Source organism: Triturus cristatus, chromosome 8 (genome assembly GCF_964204655.1).
Source record: "Triturus cristatus chromosome 8, aTriCri1.1, whole genome shotgun sequence".
Classification (NCBI taxonomy): domain Eukaryota; kingdom Metazoa; phylum Chordata; class Amphibia; order Caudata; family Salamandridae; genus Triturus; species Triturus cristatus.
This window is the reverse complement of record NC_140591.1, coordinates 166191202-166211143: the sequence shown is the minus strand read 5'-3', so window position 1 is coordinate 166211143 and position 19942 is coordinate 166191202. Positions and strand designations below refer to the sequence as shown.

The 19942-nt window shown below is 45.4% G+C and overlaps 1 protein-coding gene across 4 annotated transcripts in view; it reads left to right on the top strand.

Annotated features, from left to right (window-relative positions):
• The window catches only part of IGSF5 (immunoglobulin superfamily member 5), an 850576-nt gene that overhangs the window by 382129 nt on the left and 448505 nt on the right, over window positions 1-19942 (top strand). For all 4 annotated transcript variants that reach the window (XM_085621233.1, XM_085621235.1, XM_085621232.1 and 1 more), the window contains one exon: window positions 11371-11688. In XM_085621233.1, the coding sequence (XP_085477359.1) occupies window positions 11371-11688 (318 nt within the window). The remainder of the gene's footprint in view (window positions 1-11370; window positions 11689-19942) is intronic.

Genomic DNA, 19942 nt, shown 5'->3' with positions numbered 1-19942 from the left:
ACGTTTTAATGGGAGTAATGGTGCATGTTTACATGGGGTAATGTTTGATGGGGTGCAGCACCACACGTTCTTTTATAGAAATACATTTTGCCATGCATGACCCACAGAGGGTTGTGGAAAAACCTGCACACTGTGGTGAATGGACAACAGAAGACTTCAGAGGCGCAACGCATACGACAGGAACTGTTGGCTTCTCAGTGTCCGGTAATCCAAGGTAGATGTTATGGCACCCTTTGCGTTTTTACATTATGGTCATGTAACTGAAGAAATACACCTTTTCATCTGTAATTTGTTTAATTGGTTGTAGGTCCACATCTAATAGAAACATTAGTGTGAGCACATCAGCAATAGAAAATCAGAGTGGGCTTGTAAATACACTAAGTTGAAAATCACCACCATATTTCTGGAGAAATTGTGAGATAGTAGTGTGCGACAGGCTCGGACGCCTAATGCATGGGGCTGTTGCTACTTACCCTGCAGACCAACTTCTTCACTTTTCCTAGATTTTCTTTTTGTTGGAAGTCCTTATCCCTCACCTCCGCCACCAAGTGCTGGAGGCGGGAGTCCCCAACCCCTCGCTTCAACGTTAGGCTAAGTAAGGACACCGTCTGAGAAAGCCCTGCTCACCCCCTTAGTAGCTTGGCACTAGCAGCCAGGCTTATTTCCAAGGCACGAGTGTACAGTATATGCAACCACACTCACAGCAACCCAATGATGTCACCACAAATAGACTCCACACTAGTTTTTATAAAATGAGAATAATCTTTATATAAGAAGTTATACGATATGACCACACGATGCAAAACCAACATATATGAGTTGATAGTATTCCTTCCGGTGGGTTGGTAGGTTCTAATCCCAACCACTGCTTCTAACCAACAGTTAAGCTCACTTCTAACCATTTCCAAAAGTTTAGGCAAGTCGTATTGCTAGAATCACAAATGTTGCAAAAGAAAAGAAATACTGCGATGCCTAACGATATTTTCTTGTACTGTGCAACAGAGAAACAATGTCATACGTAGCGCCACAGCCATGTACTTTGCAATAGAAGGAATAATGCAATGCGTATCACTACCAGCATGCCCTGTACCAGGAAGAAACAAAGCAATGCGTCACGCTACAATCATGTACTATGCAATGAAGAAATAATGCAATGCGCCATGTTACAATCATGTACTCTGCACGGGGAAAAATAACGCAGTGCGCACCAAGCATGTAGTTCATCAGACACAAATAAGGTCAGGCATCATACGACAGTTCGATAGTTCGTTAGCAGCAATAATGCAAAGTATAATAAGACAGGTTAGGTGCTCCGTTAACAGTGCCCCCAATATGGATCAATGATGACACAAAAGTACTGCTTCTCACTCCGGTCCCAGTACTGCCCCTCCTTGGGCCAGCACGGGCTGAGATCGGAGCCGAAGCAACACGCTCGCGCAGCTGACAGAACAAAGAGGCCGAGAGAGTGTCCCTCCGGGCCCGCATCCCTATCCCAGGTGGTGATCCACGTTACCTGGGGGGGCGCAACCCCACTCTCCTCTCCTACTTCAGCGACTTGGGCCTTGATCCAGAACTCCATCACGGGGTACGGTGAGCTCCGGCCGGCGGCTCAGCTCCTCCGGGGCTGCCGGTCCGGGCCACTGCTGTTTCACTCCAAGGGCCCAATGACGTGGCCCTCCTTCCGGCGGTCTCAGTGAACACCGAGACCCGCCCTCAGCACTGTGGAGGCTTACTTCGAATTTGGTACACACACTACCCAGGCACTCCTCACCTGCGCCTCAGGTTGCACCTCGATACGCACTCTGCGCGTCCGAGACTCGCCTCTTCTCTGGTGCTCACGATGACCCGGCGCTCTTCACCAATGCCTCTGCTTGTACCTCGACACGCACCCTGCGCGTCCGAGTCTCTCCTCTTCTCCCGGTGCACACGATGTCCAGGCGCCCTTCACCAACGCCCTGGCTGCACCACGACACGCACTCTGCGCGTCCAAGTCTCACCTCTTCTCCCGGTGCACACAATGACTAGGCGCTCCTCACCAACACCCTGGCTGCACCACGACACACACTCTGCGTGTCCAAGACTCACTTCTTCTTTCGTTGCACACAACGACCAGGCGCTCCTCACCAATGCCCTGGCCTGCACCACGACACGCACTCTGCGCGTCCGAGTCTCACCTCTTCTCCCTTTTCACACAATGACCAGGCGCTCCTCACCAATGCCCTGGCCTGCACCACGACACGCACTCTGCGCGTCCGAGTCTCACCTCTTCTCCCTTTTCACACAATGACCAGGCGCTCCTCACCAATGCCCTGGCCTGCACCACGACACACACTCTGCGTGCCCGAGTCTCACCTCGTCTCCCCGTGCACACAACGACCAGGCGCTCCTCACCCACACCTTGGCCTACACCACGACATGCACCCTGCATGTCCGAGACTCAGCTTACTCCTGTGTGCCCACGATCACAAGGCACAACTTCTGAGGGTCTCAAGCTGCAAAAGCACGCACATACCACGTTGCTGGGACTTCTCCCGAAACTTTTATGTTCCTGTGTTTCCAAACAGGGAGCCAGCTCACCTCAGGCCCTTGGGGTTACAAGACACAGCAAAAAGCACAGTCTTCTTCAAGCAGGGGAACCCAGCGCCTCCAAGCACAGTCCCAACAGCCTCTCCTTTGGTTAGAACGTCAAACTGCAGACCAGCCCCAGATCACGAAGCAAGGATTGGTCTTTCCACAGCAGTCTCTTCAGTTGCTCCTTCTTTAGCAGAGGTTCCTCTTGACCACATAATGGGTCCACGCCTTTTCAGTCTCAATCCATCTCTGCTTCATTCCAACGTTCAGGGGTTTCAGCTCTCATAGTTATACCCCTTAATGTCTTTGAAGTTCGTTTGTGCTCAGGGGTCCCTGACCCCTCCCTAAATTAGTTCTGGGTGTCTCCCTCCCAGTGTCACCTTTCTCCCTTTGATACTGGGGGTCAGGATCCTTAATCACTCAGCAGGAGATGGGTCAATTGGTTTATAGCACCAACCCAGGCCTTTTCACCTCCCAGTCTTCTCCTCCCCCTACTCTCCAGATGCAGGGCAGCCTGGTGCCGTCTCAACCCCTCCCTGGGTCTAGACCTCTCCCAGCTCCTCTCACCTTCCAGATCCAGACAGTCAATCCACATTTTAGCAGAGACACACAGAAATGCTTAAAGCACAAAACTCAGCCACTTTCTAGAAGAGTGGTTTCTGAGCACACATTGACAAAACCACCTTCACAGAAAGATGTGTTATGACACTGTGAGTTCATACATACTAAACTTCACCTCTCCATTATAAACTTACAGGAAACTAGGCTAACAAACACAACACCCAGTCTCCCCCATTCTGTCCTATGGGCAGGATGGCCTTTCAGCAGTGAAAAACGAAATGGAGTGTTTTTCACTGTCAGGACATAACACACCTTAGTATATGTCCTGCCTTTTACCTACACTGCACCCTGCCCAGGGATTACCCGGGACCTACCACAGGGATGCCCAATGTGTATGAAAAGGGAAAGTCAGGCCTGACAAGTGGTTGCACTTGTCAGGACAACATGATAACTTAGCAAACTGCGCGCAGGCCCTAAACTGCAGGCCTGAGTTCCCTTCTCCGCGCGCCTTTGCATTACTAGCCCTGGCGCACACAGTGCACATAATTAGGGACTTTACTAGTAAGGCGAACATACCAATCATGGCCAACCAATTACCATTAAATTTTACATAGGGAACACATGTACTTTGACAATGTGTCAGCAGTGGCAAAGTACCCAAAGCATCTAAATTGGCAACTCCATGTCAGGAAAACGGTCAAGGGGGAAAGCAAAAAGGTTTAGGGAACTTTAGCCAAACAGGCCAAGTCCTACACTTTCCCTGACCTAACATGTTGGCTCTTCAACTGCCTCTTAATTGCAGTGCACTTAGAGATGATGCTGAAGTGGTTGCATGTCTTGAGTTTGCTGCCTGACACTGTGTTTTCTTTTCTGTTCTGTGCAAATTATTGGTCGGTCTCACACGGCTGTCTGGTTGGCTTGACTAACAAAACCAGATATAAGACTAGTGGGGCAACAAATACCCCAAATACCCAAAAGTAAGCAGTGTCTGAGCTTTGCCATTCCTTGCTTGTATTGGCATTAGCTAAAGCCAAAATGGCTGTCAGTGCATCACAACTCATGCTCATCCATCTGCCATGACATGTGCATGTGTGCAGATGCATGGATGGACGTCTTGGCGCGGGCTTTCTTTAAAAGAAAAGCCATTCCAAAATGGCTGCAAGTGTGTATGCATGATTGAATGCAAATCCTTATAGTAACAGCCCATTATCACTTTTTAGATTACTTGGGCATTATTATGAATGTAGCGTGACCACCCATCTGTAAATTTCACAGACCGTCCGTTATGTCCATTATCCGTGATCATCCTTTTGGCTGCCATTTGCCCGTAATTCTGGAGATCGCAGCCAGCTATGCTGTTCCCAGGGTCGGACTGGGACAAAGACTAGGCCTGGGCATCAAAATAAAAGTGTAGGGCTGTGATCGGTGCGACCGCACCGAGCGGTGACTTGGGGTGGGGGCGTCATTTTTGAAAATGTATATTATCATTTTAAAAGCACCTGCTGCCGCGTTCCTGGCTTCCAAAAACTTTCAGACATTAATTAAAATGTTAAGATAACTCTGGTGATTAATCGTCTTCCTGTAAAGAGACTGGAGGTTTGTCTAGTGGAAGTTTTGACTCAACCTAAGGTAGTGCAGAGGGTTAAAATGCCTGCTACTAAGAAAGTGTACCATGTGGATAATGAAATGCATATAATGTAAATAGGTCAGTAAGAAAGCTCCATTTGCTACTTGTCGTTTATAAGCTAACATCCTAATATAGAACATTGAGCTATTAACTGTTGTCCTAGAGCTACATGCACACTGCAAGGTATATGTTAAGCAGAATGGATTATTGTAACTCCCTGTACTTAGGAGCCCCCCCAATACATTCTGCAGGGGCTACAGAGAGTCCAGTCAGCTGCAGCGAAGCTTGCGTTAAAACGCAAGCACGATTCTTCTTCCACTCAGGCGCTTCAGGAGCTTCATTGGCTGCCAGTCAGAGAAAGGGTTCTCTTCAAGTCTCTCTGTCTAGTCTATAAAGCAGTCCATGGGATGGGCCCGGTCCCTCTTCAGTAAAGATTTACATGCTATCTTCCCTCGAGACAGCTGCGATCCTCCAACGCTAACCTGCTGGTACAGCCCAGGTTCAAACAAACAAGGTTGGGTGGGAGGGCCTTCAGTGTGGTGGGCGCTCGGATGTGGAACGGGCTCCCACTACGGATTAGACAGATTAATTCTTTATTGGAATTCAGAAAGAGCCTTAAGACCTGGCTCTTTCCAGCAGCTTGGTGATCCCTGATTGACTCTCTCCCTCAGTGCTAGTGATTCCGTTTTTGTCAGAGCGCCACGATACCCGTAATCAAGCGCTATACAAATTCTAATACAATACAATACAATACAATGTGGTTTTTTGCCCAGTATTTCATCATCCTAATCTTGTGAAAAGGGTTCATTTGGGTATAAAACAATTCTTATTATGAAAGAGACCCCTAACAATGATGTTACGTTTTGAATTCTGGATTTGTGCTTTTCCAGAATAAGGACTCAAACTATATTGCCTACCAGTGTTGATGACATGTTACTCCTACACTACACCTTGTAGTCCTGTCTGATGTAACATTTCGTATACACTGATTTACACACATATGATTGTCTCTGTGCAATGTGTGTGTGGTGTAAAGTGCTCTGACACCTTACACTGTTATGAGTGGTGCTATAAAACTAAATGAATTTGAGAGACAGTGGTTATGGAGACTTGAGAGGCACTGTTAAAGGGTGCTAGTGAGGGAATCCATAGAAGAGGGTCATGGGCTGGGGGGGGGGGGGGGGGGGGGGGCGCCAACAGCATTAAAGCCGGCCCTGTAAAAGTGGTCCCCATTAGCGAACTGGATAGCTAAAAAAGTGGCCCACATTTGAAATCAGGCCAGTTTGTAACTTTTAAAGACACACTGCATGAGTATTTTGCAAGCTATAGAATAATGCATACATTTGTGTTTGCGCAGGCAATTTTTACAGTAATATCAGGATAATCAACAATAAAACCCCCCTTGCCATAAAACAGACCAAACTGACTAAAAACGGGCCCACACACAGATCTGTCAGACCAGCTACCAGCACTGCCTGATTGCCCAGTAGGCTAGTCCAACCATTCTGTTCCCCTGCGAGAAGCCTCAGAGTTTTGCAGAACTCCCTGTTTGGGGCAGCTTGCACTCCTCCTCTTAACTTAAGAGCAGACGCTGCCTTTCTTCGCACTGACTGTCAACCTGCCCATCGTCATTCTGTCTGCTGGCTGACTGTCCCATACAGCTTGACAATGGGCCGGTCTGTGTCTAGGCAGTTACATCATGTGGTGTGCCTCCTCCTGCCCAGGCCTGGGGCACAGAATTCTGCTTTTGACCAGGGGCCAAACTCCAGGGAGTTTGCATTTTTAAATATCTTTCATAGACTTCAGAGCTCCTTGTGTTCCAGCAATTTGTAGGCAATAATAGAAATGTCAGTTTAACTCTGGTGATTAATGTATCTGTTGGGGAAATCGGAGTATTGCCTACTCCTAGCTTTGACTTATAAATTAGTGCAGAGTGATAATGGGCCTCCTGCAGAGCGCAGGGTCTAAAATGCAGATCAAATAATCATTTTTAATGTAGATAGCTCATTGGGTTACTGTTGTTGTCACAAAGTTTCTGTTGTTACTTGCAGTTGTTATATTCCTCAGTCTTTTATTATTCTAGGGTTGCTAAATAGTTTTTTTGCATAATAATAAATACTTCTTAATAAAAGCAACCCCAACCACTATGTTATGTTTTAAATCCTCAGTTTGTATTTCTCCAGACCAGGCACTCATAACATATAGGGGCACATTTACTAATCTTTGACGCAACACAGGACAGCAAGCATAATTGCTGAGCTGTGCTGCATGAAAAGGAGAGAGCAGAAATGCTCTATATTTATTATGATATGCAGCATTTTTTCTATATCCCTACACTGGCACACCGCGTTACAGGCAGTATTGTTTTATGCAGGAATCCTTGGAGGTACTTTCCTTTTTCTATGTATGCTGCAGAATGCAGCAAATGTGGAAATAAAGGTAATTCTCTTGGTGATTCCTCACTGGGCAAGGTGTAGCATTTGGATGCATTCCCAAGTTCATTACTTTTAGTAAATCTAGGAATGTGCCAAAATCCAGAGGTACATGCATGGCCCACCTATGGAACGCTTCCCAGCTTGAAATATAACGTAACTCAGTGCAAGCAGCTGCGTTGCTTTACATTTCTTTACAAAGCCACACAAGACCACTCAAATCAGGCCTTGCATGGCTTTATAAATATTACCATTTTCTATACATTGACTTACACACTTGTATGATTCATTGTCTCTGTATGTATGAATTGTGATTAGATGTACTTCAACAATCTGCCCAACATAAATGGGATGAGTAGCTCTATAAAAGAAATTAAATACACATGTGAAATGGGTCTATTTTGAGATAAGGGACATAATTAGACGGCGGTGGTAAGGGAATCTGTGGAGAAGTTGATCTTTTGGGGGATGCGCCACCACGCCGGCTGCCACCAGTACTAATGCTGGCCCTGTAAGGGGCGACGCTAGAAGTGGGCGAGCCAATGAAAGCTCGAACCAGCTTTGAGCCCGAAGCCTGGCTCTGGCTCAGCTTAAGGTCCAATTGGAACCCCGAGCCCATAACAAACCAAGCTTTCATATGACTTCTGCCTGTCACCCTCGTTCTATCTTCATGCACAAAGAGGTAAAAAAATAAAGCATTAACATCTGAGGTAAAAAGGAGAGACAAATGGATACCCATTAAGTGACTGATTTGTACAAAGTGAAACCTCAAAGTCTGGATTACTCGCAGCTTCCCCTTAACCGAATTCTGTGATCTTAGGCAACTATTTTATTTTACCAATCCTCCTTTTTCTTCACTTGTTCCTAGGAAGGTACCTTCAAATACATGAGTTCAGAAGACCAGCTGTACAAAAACTAATTGTGTGTGGTTTAATAGACTATATTATAATGTGGCTCTTTCTATAACAATCTGGCCCACATACAGGGTTCACATGACGAATGTCTTGCCTTGGATTTCAGTAATGGAACTGCTGCCAGGGTGACGGCAGGGTCAGGAATGGCTCTAAGCTCATGTTTAAAAACTATCACTTTTAATAAGTACTTCTCACTGCAGTGCTATAATGTGATGTATTCATATGAGAGCTTTCACGATAAAGAAATAAACTTTTTTGAATTATGAAGAGACTTTATCATATTTTACATGAGGTTTCTTGTATCATTTATATGGTAAACATTTTCCTGGCTTGTCTCGTGTGTGGCCTCTGAGAACCAGGCTGTTGGCTTGGCTCTGGCTTGGCTCGCCCTGTTAATTTGTTGGCTTTCCCACCTCTAGACGCACCTATCATCCCTGCAGCCCGGTGTAGTGCTCCAGGCCCTGAGGCAAAAGCACTGCAGGATCTGATTGTGGGAATGACTGGTAGGAAGGCATAGCCTGTGAACGGATTTCATTTTATTGTAATCCCTCTATCTTTTAAATGTTTATTTCAACATTTACAGTTAATGGAGAATGAAGAGCACAATGAGAGATGACTGAAATAACAGGCCAGTGGGCACTAATCCCTAAATCTTCTAGTGCCACACAGTGATGTGTCAGGCAAATGCTCCATGCAGGAATTTTTTATGGATTTCTCCCTCATTCTATGGAAAATAGTGATTTTCTGTTGGTATGTGTGTATGTATATTGTTTTCAGTAGTGTGACCCTAGACAAAAGGAAGAGGAATGCTGTACAAGGTCCAAGACAAAATGTATGTCTGGACACCTGTGCCAAATCTTTGAGGGGCATATTTACTAACATTCCATGCAACACAGCACGGTAGGTGAAGTTGCTACGCTACTTGTGTGAAAGGGAGAGAGCAGAACAGTATTAGATTATCAAAGATATGGCACATTGGAATTGGGTCAGAAACTCTGACATGCAGTTACACAGTAAACCTTCTCATAACCTCTATGTTCACTGCGGATGTATGACGTTACAACGCATACTTTTACAACGCATGCACTTACAACGCAATTTTTACAACGCAACATCCACTACAACGCATTCCATTACATCGCATGACACTACAACGCATTTTTAAAAACTACCTTTACAACGCATTCCATTACATCGCATACTACCTTTACAACGCATACCATTACAACGCATAATATTACATTGCATTTAAGGTAAGTATTGGATAGTATAGGGGTAAAAATTACTATTGTTACTCCAGGGGGTGCAACAGTAGGGTAAGTGTTGGATAGTATAGGGGTAAAAATTACTATTCTTACTCCAGGGGGTGCAACAGTAGGGTGAGTGTTGGATAGTATAGGGGTAAAAATTACTATTGTTACTCCAGGGGGTGCAACAGTAGGGTAAGTGTTGGATAGTATAGGGGTAAAAATTACTATTCTTACTCCAGGGGGTGCAACAGTAGGGTAAGTGTTGGATAGTATAGGGGTAAAAATTACTATTCTAACTCCAGGGGGTGCAACAGTAGGGTAAGTGTTGGATAGTATAGGGGTCAAAATTACTATTCTAACTCCAGGGGGTGCAACAGTAGGGTAAGTGTTGGATAGTATAGGGGTAAAAATTACTATTCTAACTCCAGGGGGTGCAACAGTAGGGTAAGTGTTGGATAGTATAGGGGTAAAAATTACTATTCTTACTCCAGGGGGTGCAACAGTAGGGTAAGTGTTGGATAGTGTAGTGTAATATTATGCGTTGTAATGGTATGCGTTGTAAAGGTAGTATGCGATGTAATGGAATGCGTTGTAAAGGTAGTTTTTAAAAATGCGTTGTAGTGTAATGCGATGTAATGGAATGCGTTGTAGTGGATGTCGCGTTGTAAAAATTGCGTTGTAAGTGTAGTGCGTTGTAAAAGTTGCGTTGTAAAGGTTGTTCCCCGTTCACTCCATATTTAACCTCTCTTCCTCTTCCTCTCCCAGCTCCAGTTTCCTCCTCTCTCCTCATCTCTTCCTCTCTTCCTCACCCACATGCTTTCTCTTGATTCCCTCTGCCTTGCCTTTGATATGCCACCCTCTAACTTTCTTTTTACAATTTTCAACCTTTTCTCTGTAGCCCTCTGCACCTTTCTGTATCTGTTTTTCACTCCTTTCTCTGCCCCCTCTTCTTCTGTGATCTTCTTTTCTCTTTTCACCATACGTTCTTTTTCTCTCTCAGCTGGCAGATCCTCACTTGCTTTTCTTTTCTCTCTCTGTTCACTATCATTCTTCCAACCTTCTGTCTCTCCCTCTCTGTATATATCTCTCTCTACTCCTTTCTCACCACCATTGCTGCCTCTGTTTCACACTCTCTAGTAGTGTACTGCCTGTGAACTCTAAGTCTACGTACAGCAACACAGCGCTGCTTCTATCACTATCATTCATGGTACTGGAGTAGACTTGTGAAAACTGCCCCTTCTGTCGGCTGTCAAATTCTGCTTGGGGTGTATATCTTTGCTATTTTGTTTAAATACTTCCAGCTATGTATGAATGTTTGCTCAATACTCCAATGTGTAATATAACCTAAATAACATAAACCTATTTTAACTTGTACTTTTGCCAGCCGCCTATTTTATAATTGTGCAATGTCCTCAGATGTGTCCGTAAAGATGACCTTTTGTCCTGACTTTTTGTCCTGAATTTTGACCCTTTTCCTGAATTTTTACTGTCACTGTCCAGAATTTGCCTTCTTGCCAGGTGGTCGGTCACCCCATATGAAGGTTGGAGTAATCAGTTAGCTTCTAATTGAAATGAAATTGAGACAATCATGGAAACAAGGAAACAAGTGTATATCTTAGCTATTTTTTCATTTTTAAATATGTCCAACTATATATAAATATTTGCTTGATACTCCAATGTGTAATATAACTTAAAGAACATAAACCTATTTTATTTAGCTTGTACTTCTGCCAGCTGTCTATTTTATACCTGTGCAATGTAAAAATGACCTTTTGTCTAAGATTTGTGTCCTGAATTTTGACCCTTTTCCTGAACTTTTACTGTCACTGTCCCGAATTTGCCTTCTTGCCAGGTGGTCACTCTATATGAAGGTTGGGGTAATCAGGGATCTTGTAATTGAAATGAAGTTGAAATATTCATGGAAACAAAGAAGGGCTACTGTACACATTTGAAGAAAAAAATAGAAAAAAGGGAAATTGATATTTGCTTTTCTAATTGTTCTCTTGTTTTTTTAGGTTGCGGACATTGTCAGGTGGTAACACAGGGACCCAGCAACGCAACAGTCCTAGTTGGGTCCCAGGCCCGGTTCAACTGCACTGTAGAAGGAACATGGAGGACCATTTTCTGGTTTATGAAGGACACCCCAATTCTGACTGTAAGTCCAGACAAAGGAGTAGATACTCCTGACAAACGCTTCTCCGCAGTCAACTACACGCGGACTAACTCCTTTACCTCAGAACTGATCATCTCAGATGTCAGAATCAGCGATACTGGGACCATTGAATGTAATATCTTTTCAAGCGAATACTTTACAGCGTACCTTTCTGTTCAAGGTAGGTTCATAATTCAGTAAAACCGTTGTGAATTGTATCTGGGGAACAGGGACAGTTCTTGGGGTGTGCAGAATTTCAGGACTTCACATCCACACACGTCGATGAAAAAAGCCCAATAAAAGTGTAATTTCATTGCAAAAACTGTGCAAAAATTTACATTTTAGGGTCAAATTCTCTAGCAAAGAATTCTCACTAAGAGTGTAACATTTTTACTATTCGAGAAAAGTTACAGTGTTATTAAAAATGTGGAATGTGTGATGTTTAAGGCATTGCAATTGTCCCAATTTTCACAACCTTTGTGTATTTTCCGTAGGTTTTGTGCTAAAAGTTTGCGAAAGTCAATGAACAAAATTTTTGCAAAGCTCTTGTTTTCAATGGAAGCTTTTCCCGCTAAAACCTTTTTGTGTCAAACTTTGCCCAAGGGCAACTTGTATGAAGTTCACTAACTGCAACCCAGTGAAGGTCAAATGTGGTCAACTGCACAGTTTCACTGGCAGAATTGTAATTCTGCACGTCCTAGAAATTTTCTCCAGTTCTATTAAATGCTGATGGTAAGTATCTGAGTGAAGGCAATTTCAGGAGCCCGTGGAGCACTGGTTAAGTACCACTGCTCTCGGGGATGCATTGCATGCGCCCCCCATGGCGAGTACGGATTGGGTGTGCTTCTGACGTACATTCCTGCCCCAAGTTTTTCAAGTGTGGCTCTGCGTCCCGTAAAACACCTCTAGTCTCACTGGACCACTTCCTGGATGTCAATTCACCAAAATGCCAGTGGTAGCGGAAGTGACATGGCATGCCATTTGACCTTTACTTTGACTCACACACTCATGATTACACATACTAATACATTCTTGCCCGCATAAACACACTGTCAAACGCAAGCATGCATACATCATGCATACAACAGCATCTTTTACTTACCTTAGCTTCCAGATAGGGTCATATTCCAGCTAATGTACTCAATTTTCTATTACTCTAATAGGGAATAATATTATTCACTATTTGTATAATAGAAACATTGACAGAAACCAGGCAGTGGAGCTCCAATCGGCGTCCGTTACGAAGAGCTGCCCATGTGTTTCAGACACTGATTTTGCCTCCTCTGAGGCCAGGGGTCACTAAAGCAGTGCCAGGGTAAGGAAAGGGGCAAGCCAGTGGTCGCAGCTGCGACCCTTAACTGATGTCCATGGACCACTTGAAGTTGTCGGGAGCAGTATCCCTGATGGGGATACCACTCTGGGCAACCTGTAATGGAGGCTAAGTCAATTATTTGCCTTGTGGGCTACAGCTCAGAGCTGTCAGAGTTCAGAGATACGCTTTGACCAGGGCAATTGTAAGACCAGAACTAGATGTATTTTCTTAGTGCTGGGATAAGGACTCCGGCACCATATTAGAGAACTGCATTAGAGAGCCTTGAAACCCTCACAGGTGAGTAGTCACGCTTTATAAGAAACATGACTGATTAGGGTCCGCTTATGAATTGTAATGAGCTGCGTGGCAGTGCATCAGTTAGGTTTCGGTGAAACACCCTGATAAAGGCCTGTAAGGATGTGCCGGTCTCCATTCATATGTTTGCCCTGCAAAGCTAAAGGCAGCATATCTGACTGCTTTGAGGGCACGCAAGGTAAGTGGTCCCCAGAAGGACAGTTTACCCTGTAGCATGTCATACTCACACTGCAGTAGCAGGGGTGGTCAGCACGGCTCGCGGGTGGGGTTGTGGTGGCGGGGGGAACGCAGGCTGCTTTAACAACAACAAAACGTACCTTGACACCGCCACCGGGTCCTGCATCTTCTCTCCTGCTCGCCTGTGTCCGCCTCTAGGTTGGAACTTGAAGCAGGCAGCCAGGCTCCCAACCCTAACCCAATTAAAATGCTCCAAAGGAGCGTTGTGATTGGCGCTCAGCCAGGGGCTGTAGGGGTGGGCATGTTCTCCATGCAGGCCGTAATGCAGCCTGCATTACGAACAGGGGAGTCCGCATGGCTGTTTTGGGCGGCCCAAGAGGGCCGACCAAACAGTGATTGCGTACAGGAGTGTTCTACCACTCATCCCCTGCAGCTCCACCCTGCCCCCTCACGCACGGCCGCAACAGGAGGAAAAAATACAATGATAATAACATTCCGTTATTATCATTTTATATTTTCCTTTCTTTGCTGCTCCTGGCAGTGGGGCGACACTCCTCCGCCTTAGTGGATGAACCGCCACTGTGCAGCAGTCTGGACATAATCTCTATGGACAACTTCCAAACTGATATTGGTTAATCTCTGCTTTAGTAGGCAGGATTCATTCAGCTTCCAATTCAAAAGGACAATTATAACTATAAGTACATAGAAGTAAGTCTACTCCTCGTTAACTTTGCAACTTTCTTGGAAATAAGAACAGGGGCAGCTGGTCTTAAGGGACGAAGTGGGCGTTACCCCCCCTAACAATAAACAAAAAAGCATGGAGTTCCTAATGAAAGGCTTCTAAGTGCTTTGTTTCAGGACGTAAGGAGCCTGAAATCGTTTTTCTTACCAGCTGGATAAGTGGACACAGCTGCGCATGTGCCAGCTGCCGGGCGAGAGAATACTCGCCCTGGAGGCACAAAGCAGTGTTGTGTCGTCAGGGTGGTGGGCGCGGCATTTTTCACTGCCATTGCATTTGCTTGATTATGGGCGTTAATGCCTGCGACCTTGGGCGGGATACACGTAACGCCAGAGACAAAGTAGACAAAGAAGGCAGGGCTGATGAGGTGTCAGCATTTTGAAAGATATACATTCAACACGGCATGCCAGCAGGGAGAAGAGAGCTTGGACGACTTTGCAACGAGACTAAGGAAGCTGGTCGCATATTGCGAGTTTGACAAGTTCGACAATGAGCAAGCAATAAGACTGCGCATCATCGAAGGGTGTAAATCGGTGGAGTTCCGAGCACGAGTTCTGAAAGAACCGACGACGTTGGAGAAGATATTGACGATGGCTCGCACAGAAGCACGGGCCACGGAGCAAGCGAAGCAGATGGAGATGGGGAAAGAGAAGAAAGCGGAGCTAGCACATCGCGTCACTGGGAACTTCAAGAAGAAAGAATTCCAGGCGCCGGTCCTACAAAAGAGAGGCGAACAAACGTGCTATCGATGTGGCCTAGAGTTCCCGCATGTAGGCGCCTGCCCAGCAATGGGTCAGAAGTGCAGGAAGTGCAACAGGGACAATCACTTCTCAAGCACGTGCATGACCAGACAATTCAGAAGTGAAAGAGGCAGAACGATGAGGCCACGGATGACAAGCAACAGATACGCACGACACATGGACACGGCAAATCGCAGCTCCTCCGACGAGTCAGAAGAGACGGCAGCATCTGTGAGGGAAGCGAGACTATATCTGATGTCAGACGCCCCAAGAGAGGACAGAGAGACAGAACATGTGCATCTCGTAGAAAAAGAACAAATAAAGAAAACGGCCACTGTGGACATCGGCGTAGGAAACCACAAAGCAAAGTTTGTGCTTGACAGTGGAGCAACCTGCAACATCATGTGCATGTCAGAATATCAAAAAATGATAGTGAAACCACGGCTATCACCATCAACTGTGGACGTGTTCACGTGGGGTTCCAAACGGCCGGTAGAAAACATGGGAAAATTTACAGAGACTCTGACATACAAAGGCAAATCATACCAAGATGAAATACATGTGCTTAAGGGTGACATCCCAGCACCATGCCTGCTTAGCAACGTGACGGCCCAGGTGATGGGGCTACTGGCAATGACGTACCACATGTCAGAAACGGAAAACATCTTACTAGAATACCCAGCCATATTGAAGGGTCTTGGCAAACTAAAAGGAAAACAGATAACATTACACATAAATGAAGCGATCAAGCCAGTGGCCCAGCATCACAGACGAGTACCAATTCACCTACAACCACAAGTTGAGGAGGAAATAACAAGTCTACTGGCACAGGATATAATTGAACCTGCTGAAGGACCGACGCCCTGGGTGTCCCCGATTGTGGCAGTCCCAAAGAAGAACACCTCAAAGATCCGCATCTGTGTGGACATGAGGATCCCGAACACCGCAATCGCAAGAGAACGTCACCCGGGGCCACACCTAAATGACATGATCAGCTGCCTCACTGGGGCTTGCCGGTTCTCAAAGCTGGACCTGTGCAAAGGGTACCATCAGTTAGAACTGGACCACCAGTCCAGGTACATCACAACATTTTCCACACACATGGGTCTGTTCAGATACAAGCGACTGAGTTTTGGAATATCGTCAGCAGCGGAGATATTCCAGGAGACAATAAGGCAAGTGATAAGACCGGTACGGAACAGCCTGAACTACAGCGATGACATTTTGGTATTTGGAAAAACAGACAAAGAACATGATGCAGCGTTGCGTCAAGTGTGCACACAACTGGAGCGAGCGGGCCTCACGCTAAATGGAGAGAAGTGCGAGTTGGGAAGAGGGGAACTAGTGTTCTTCGGGCACATCTTCTCCAAACGAGGGATGAGGCCAGACCCAAGCAAAGTTGAAACACTGAAAAATGCAAACCACCCGACAGATGTTGCAGAAGTACGGTCGTTTCTAGGTCTCGCCAGCTATTGTGCGCGGTACATACAGGACTTCGCCACGGTGAGCACACCACTAAGAGAACTGACAAAACAAGGACAGAAGTTCATCTGGTCTCAGGAATGCGACAGGGCATTTGAAGAAATAAGAGAAGCGGTGGTGACTGTGGAACACCTGGCCTACTTTGACCCACTACTGTGCACTGAACTGACTGTTGATGCCAGCCCAGTAGGACTAGGAGCGATACTAGCGCAGCATCTGCCAGGGAGAGATTCACAAAGGAAAATTGTTGCGTATGCGAGTAAGAGTTTAACGGACATTGAAAGAGCATATTCGCAACCAGAAAAAGAGAGCCTAGCAGTGGTCTGGGCGTGTGAACATTACCACATGTTTATCTACGGGAAGTCATTCACCATCATAACTGACCACCAGGCGCTAGTGACGATCTATGGCAGCCCGTCAGCCAAAATGCCGCCCAGGATTGAACGCTGGGGCATAAGGTTGATGGATTATGACTTCACAATTGTGCACAAGCCAGGGAAAGAGCACAACACAGCAGATTACATGTCGAGGCACCCACTACCGAAAGCCCATGAGACGACATCGATGGCAGAGGAGTACCTCAATTTTATACTGAAACAAAACACCCCGGCACCAATAACACTAACAGAACTGGCAATTGAGACGAAGAAAGACGCCACGATGCAAATGGCTTTAGAAGTAACAAGAAAGCAGCGATGGAGGCATGTCAACAATAATTGTGCCTGGGAAACAGGAGTATGCAAGGAAGAAGTGCTAGCTCTCAAGAAGATTAATGAGGAACTGTCAGAGACAGCCACAGGGATAATGATGAGAGGAACAAGAATAGTGATACCAAGATCACTCAGGAGGCAACTGGTAAACCTGGCTCATGAGTCACACCGAGGCATAGTAGCCACGAAGAAGTTGATAAGAGAGAAAGTATGGTTCCCTGGCCTAGACAACATGGTAGAAGACACCATAACGACCTGCCACCTATGTCAAGCAACAGGATCACCAGCTAGGAATGAAGCGACACGACACAAGCCCCTCCCCAACCCCATATATGGGCATGCTTTTGTTTCAGAGGGTGTGCTGACGGAGGAGGGGCCCGCTGTGTATTTGGCAGTTGATACACCAGAGGAAAGAAGACTAATGGGTGAAGCAAGGTAAGGTTAACTTTTCGCTCGGTTCTACTATGGCTTGCAGCTTGGGAACCTTTTCCTGTGTGATTTGAAGTTCCGAGTCCGACCCTGAAGACTACAGACGCTTTTCAGCTGCTGTCCTTGTTATAGTAATGTTGTGGGGTCTGGGAGTCGCGACCACCCCCACAACAGCCTCCTAGTCCTAACTAAATACTAATTAAATAATTATATGGGGGCCACGCATGTGCAGGAACATACAGCGTCGGCACCATTTGTGTGGCAAGGGGCAAGGCCACATATCTCGCTCCGTGCGGCAGCATTTAACAAAGGGGCTCTAACAGCAGTCAACTCCACAAAGCACTCTCTCTGTGTGACTCCGTGAAATCTCTTTCCGGGACCGTCGAACAGTTGAGCCCCCCACAGCCTCCTGCAACTTGATTTTCAGAAAATGTCTGCGCTCATTTCCTCGAGGCCTTGCAGTCCGCCTTCAGTCGCAGTCGATCTTTCTCTTGCAGACAAAGTTTAACATATTCTGTGTATAAGAAGAGAAACCAGTTTAATATGCCCCTTGTTAACAAATGTGCTGTGTATGTTAAGGACCTGCTTTTGTGTGTACAACTGGTATGGGAACATAATGTCTACTTTGGCTGCACTTATTTACAATTTTTTTTTTTTGAACGCTCCCTTGATTTACAACAGCCATTATAGTATTTTAAGTACTCTTTTAGAATTATTCTATACGAATAGCATGCATGCAGGGGGATCTGTGAACCAATCATGAATGGTCTCACTATCTGTCTGCACCTCATAAAAGGGGTTGTTTTCAATTAGTGCTCTTCAAACTGCAAAGTTCTTGTGACCTCATAAAACATAAGATGATGTGTGGCAAGACAATTTGAAGCATCTATCATTTCGATATAGTAGGCTGAGTAGATGGTTTGATGGGGAGCATGTGTAGATGAGTTGAGGCTACCTAGATTGGTGCGTGGAAAGATGGATGAATGGATGGACGGATACATGAATGGATGAATGAGAGATCTGCTGGGGATGGCTAGATGCTCTTGTGTTTCACCAGTGGTGAAAGGACACATAGATGGATGGGAGGGCGGAAGAGTTACAGGAGAGTGTGTCCAGAAGGACGAGTGGATATATACATGAATGAATGGAGGAATGCTCCATATGATGGACAGATTAATGGATGATTGTTTAGTGAATGGATACATGGATGATGGGTGGGTGGGTGAGTTAATGGGACAGTCTCTAAAAGGATGGATGCATGTATTCATGAACAGATGAATGCAGTGTATGATGAAAACATGGATGAATTCATGGGGGAATGATTGGGCAAATGATGCATTGGCTGAACGCCCTTATGTCGGCCGTACTTGCTCGCTTCGTAAAATTCATCCCCAGGTTTTACGCCAACCCCTTTGAAATTTCACCAGCCGCCGCTGAATAAGAAAACCTTTTCTTCCAGGAATGGGTCCTGAAAACTTACACATGTCATAGATTTCTGGGAGTATTCCTGTAAAACATAACCCTGTGCCAGGGAGATTTTTCACCTTGGAAATCCTACCTCATCCAGATTAGATGGGACAGTTCTGTAATGCATGTTCCCCAGAGTAACAATAAAACCGTTTTTTTTAAATCAAGATATAGAACTCAGCCCTATAGACACTTAAGATCTTACCTGTTTCTCGCTCCAGTCTGAACCAGTAGGTACTTCCCAGCATTGGCATGCTGGATTTTCAAGACAAGAAAGATCTAACGAGGAATGCATGGAAAGTATAACCTTGTACATTAAGAGTTTCTTAGCATATTTCCTACCCCTCGATACAACATAAACATACGAGGGATAATGTGTACTTGTGTCCTGTCTCTCACTCCGTCTTGCATGACCCTCCAACAGAGACATCTTTATGGATTTGGGGGGGGCCCTGTTTAGAACATCTTTGCATTTATGATCCAATTTCAGCTGTTTTATGCCCTCTTTGGCCAGGCTACTGACAGTGTTTACATCTAATATTCAGGGACAGAGACGTGTTTTCGATACTGTAACTCAGGAGCGGCTCACTAATTTTACTGCAAATAATTTCTGTGACACCCTCCTATTTATTATATATCATGTCCTATTTTGATCTAAAAAAACATAACAATGTTCAGCAAAATGTCTGTAATAGACTCACACTTTACCCACATTAAAAATAAATTAAAGGAAAACGGTATTTAAAACAATCTGTTTAAGAATTATTCAAGGTCATCAGGTCAAGACTCTCTGCGGAACAGAGCAAGCTCTATCAGGGGACCCCTGAAAGGTTGGGGCCCCGGGAGAGACCCACTGTGCCCATGCCTTAAATCGTTTCTGCCCTCCAGAATAAACAGAGGAGCTGCTGAACAGACGGACGATTGCATTGATAATTATAATTTTCTTCCCTTTCTATCGCACCAAAAATGTTAAGTCGGTTTTATTAGCCAATGCCAATATAAAATATTGAAGAGTTCTTTTTGGCAGAAAAAGACTACCAAGCAACAATTTATGCACATGGGCA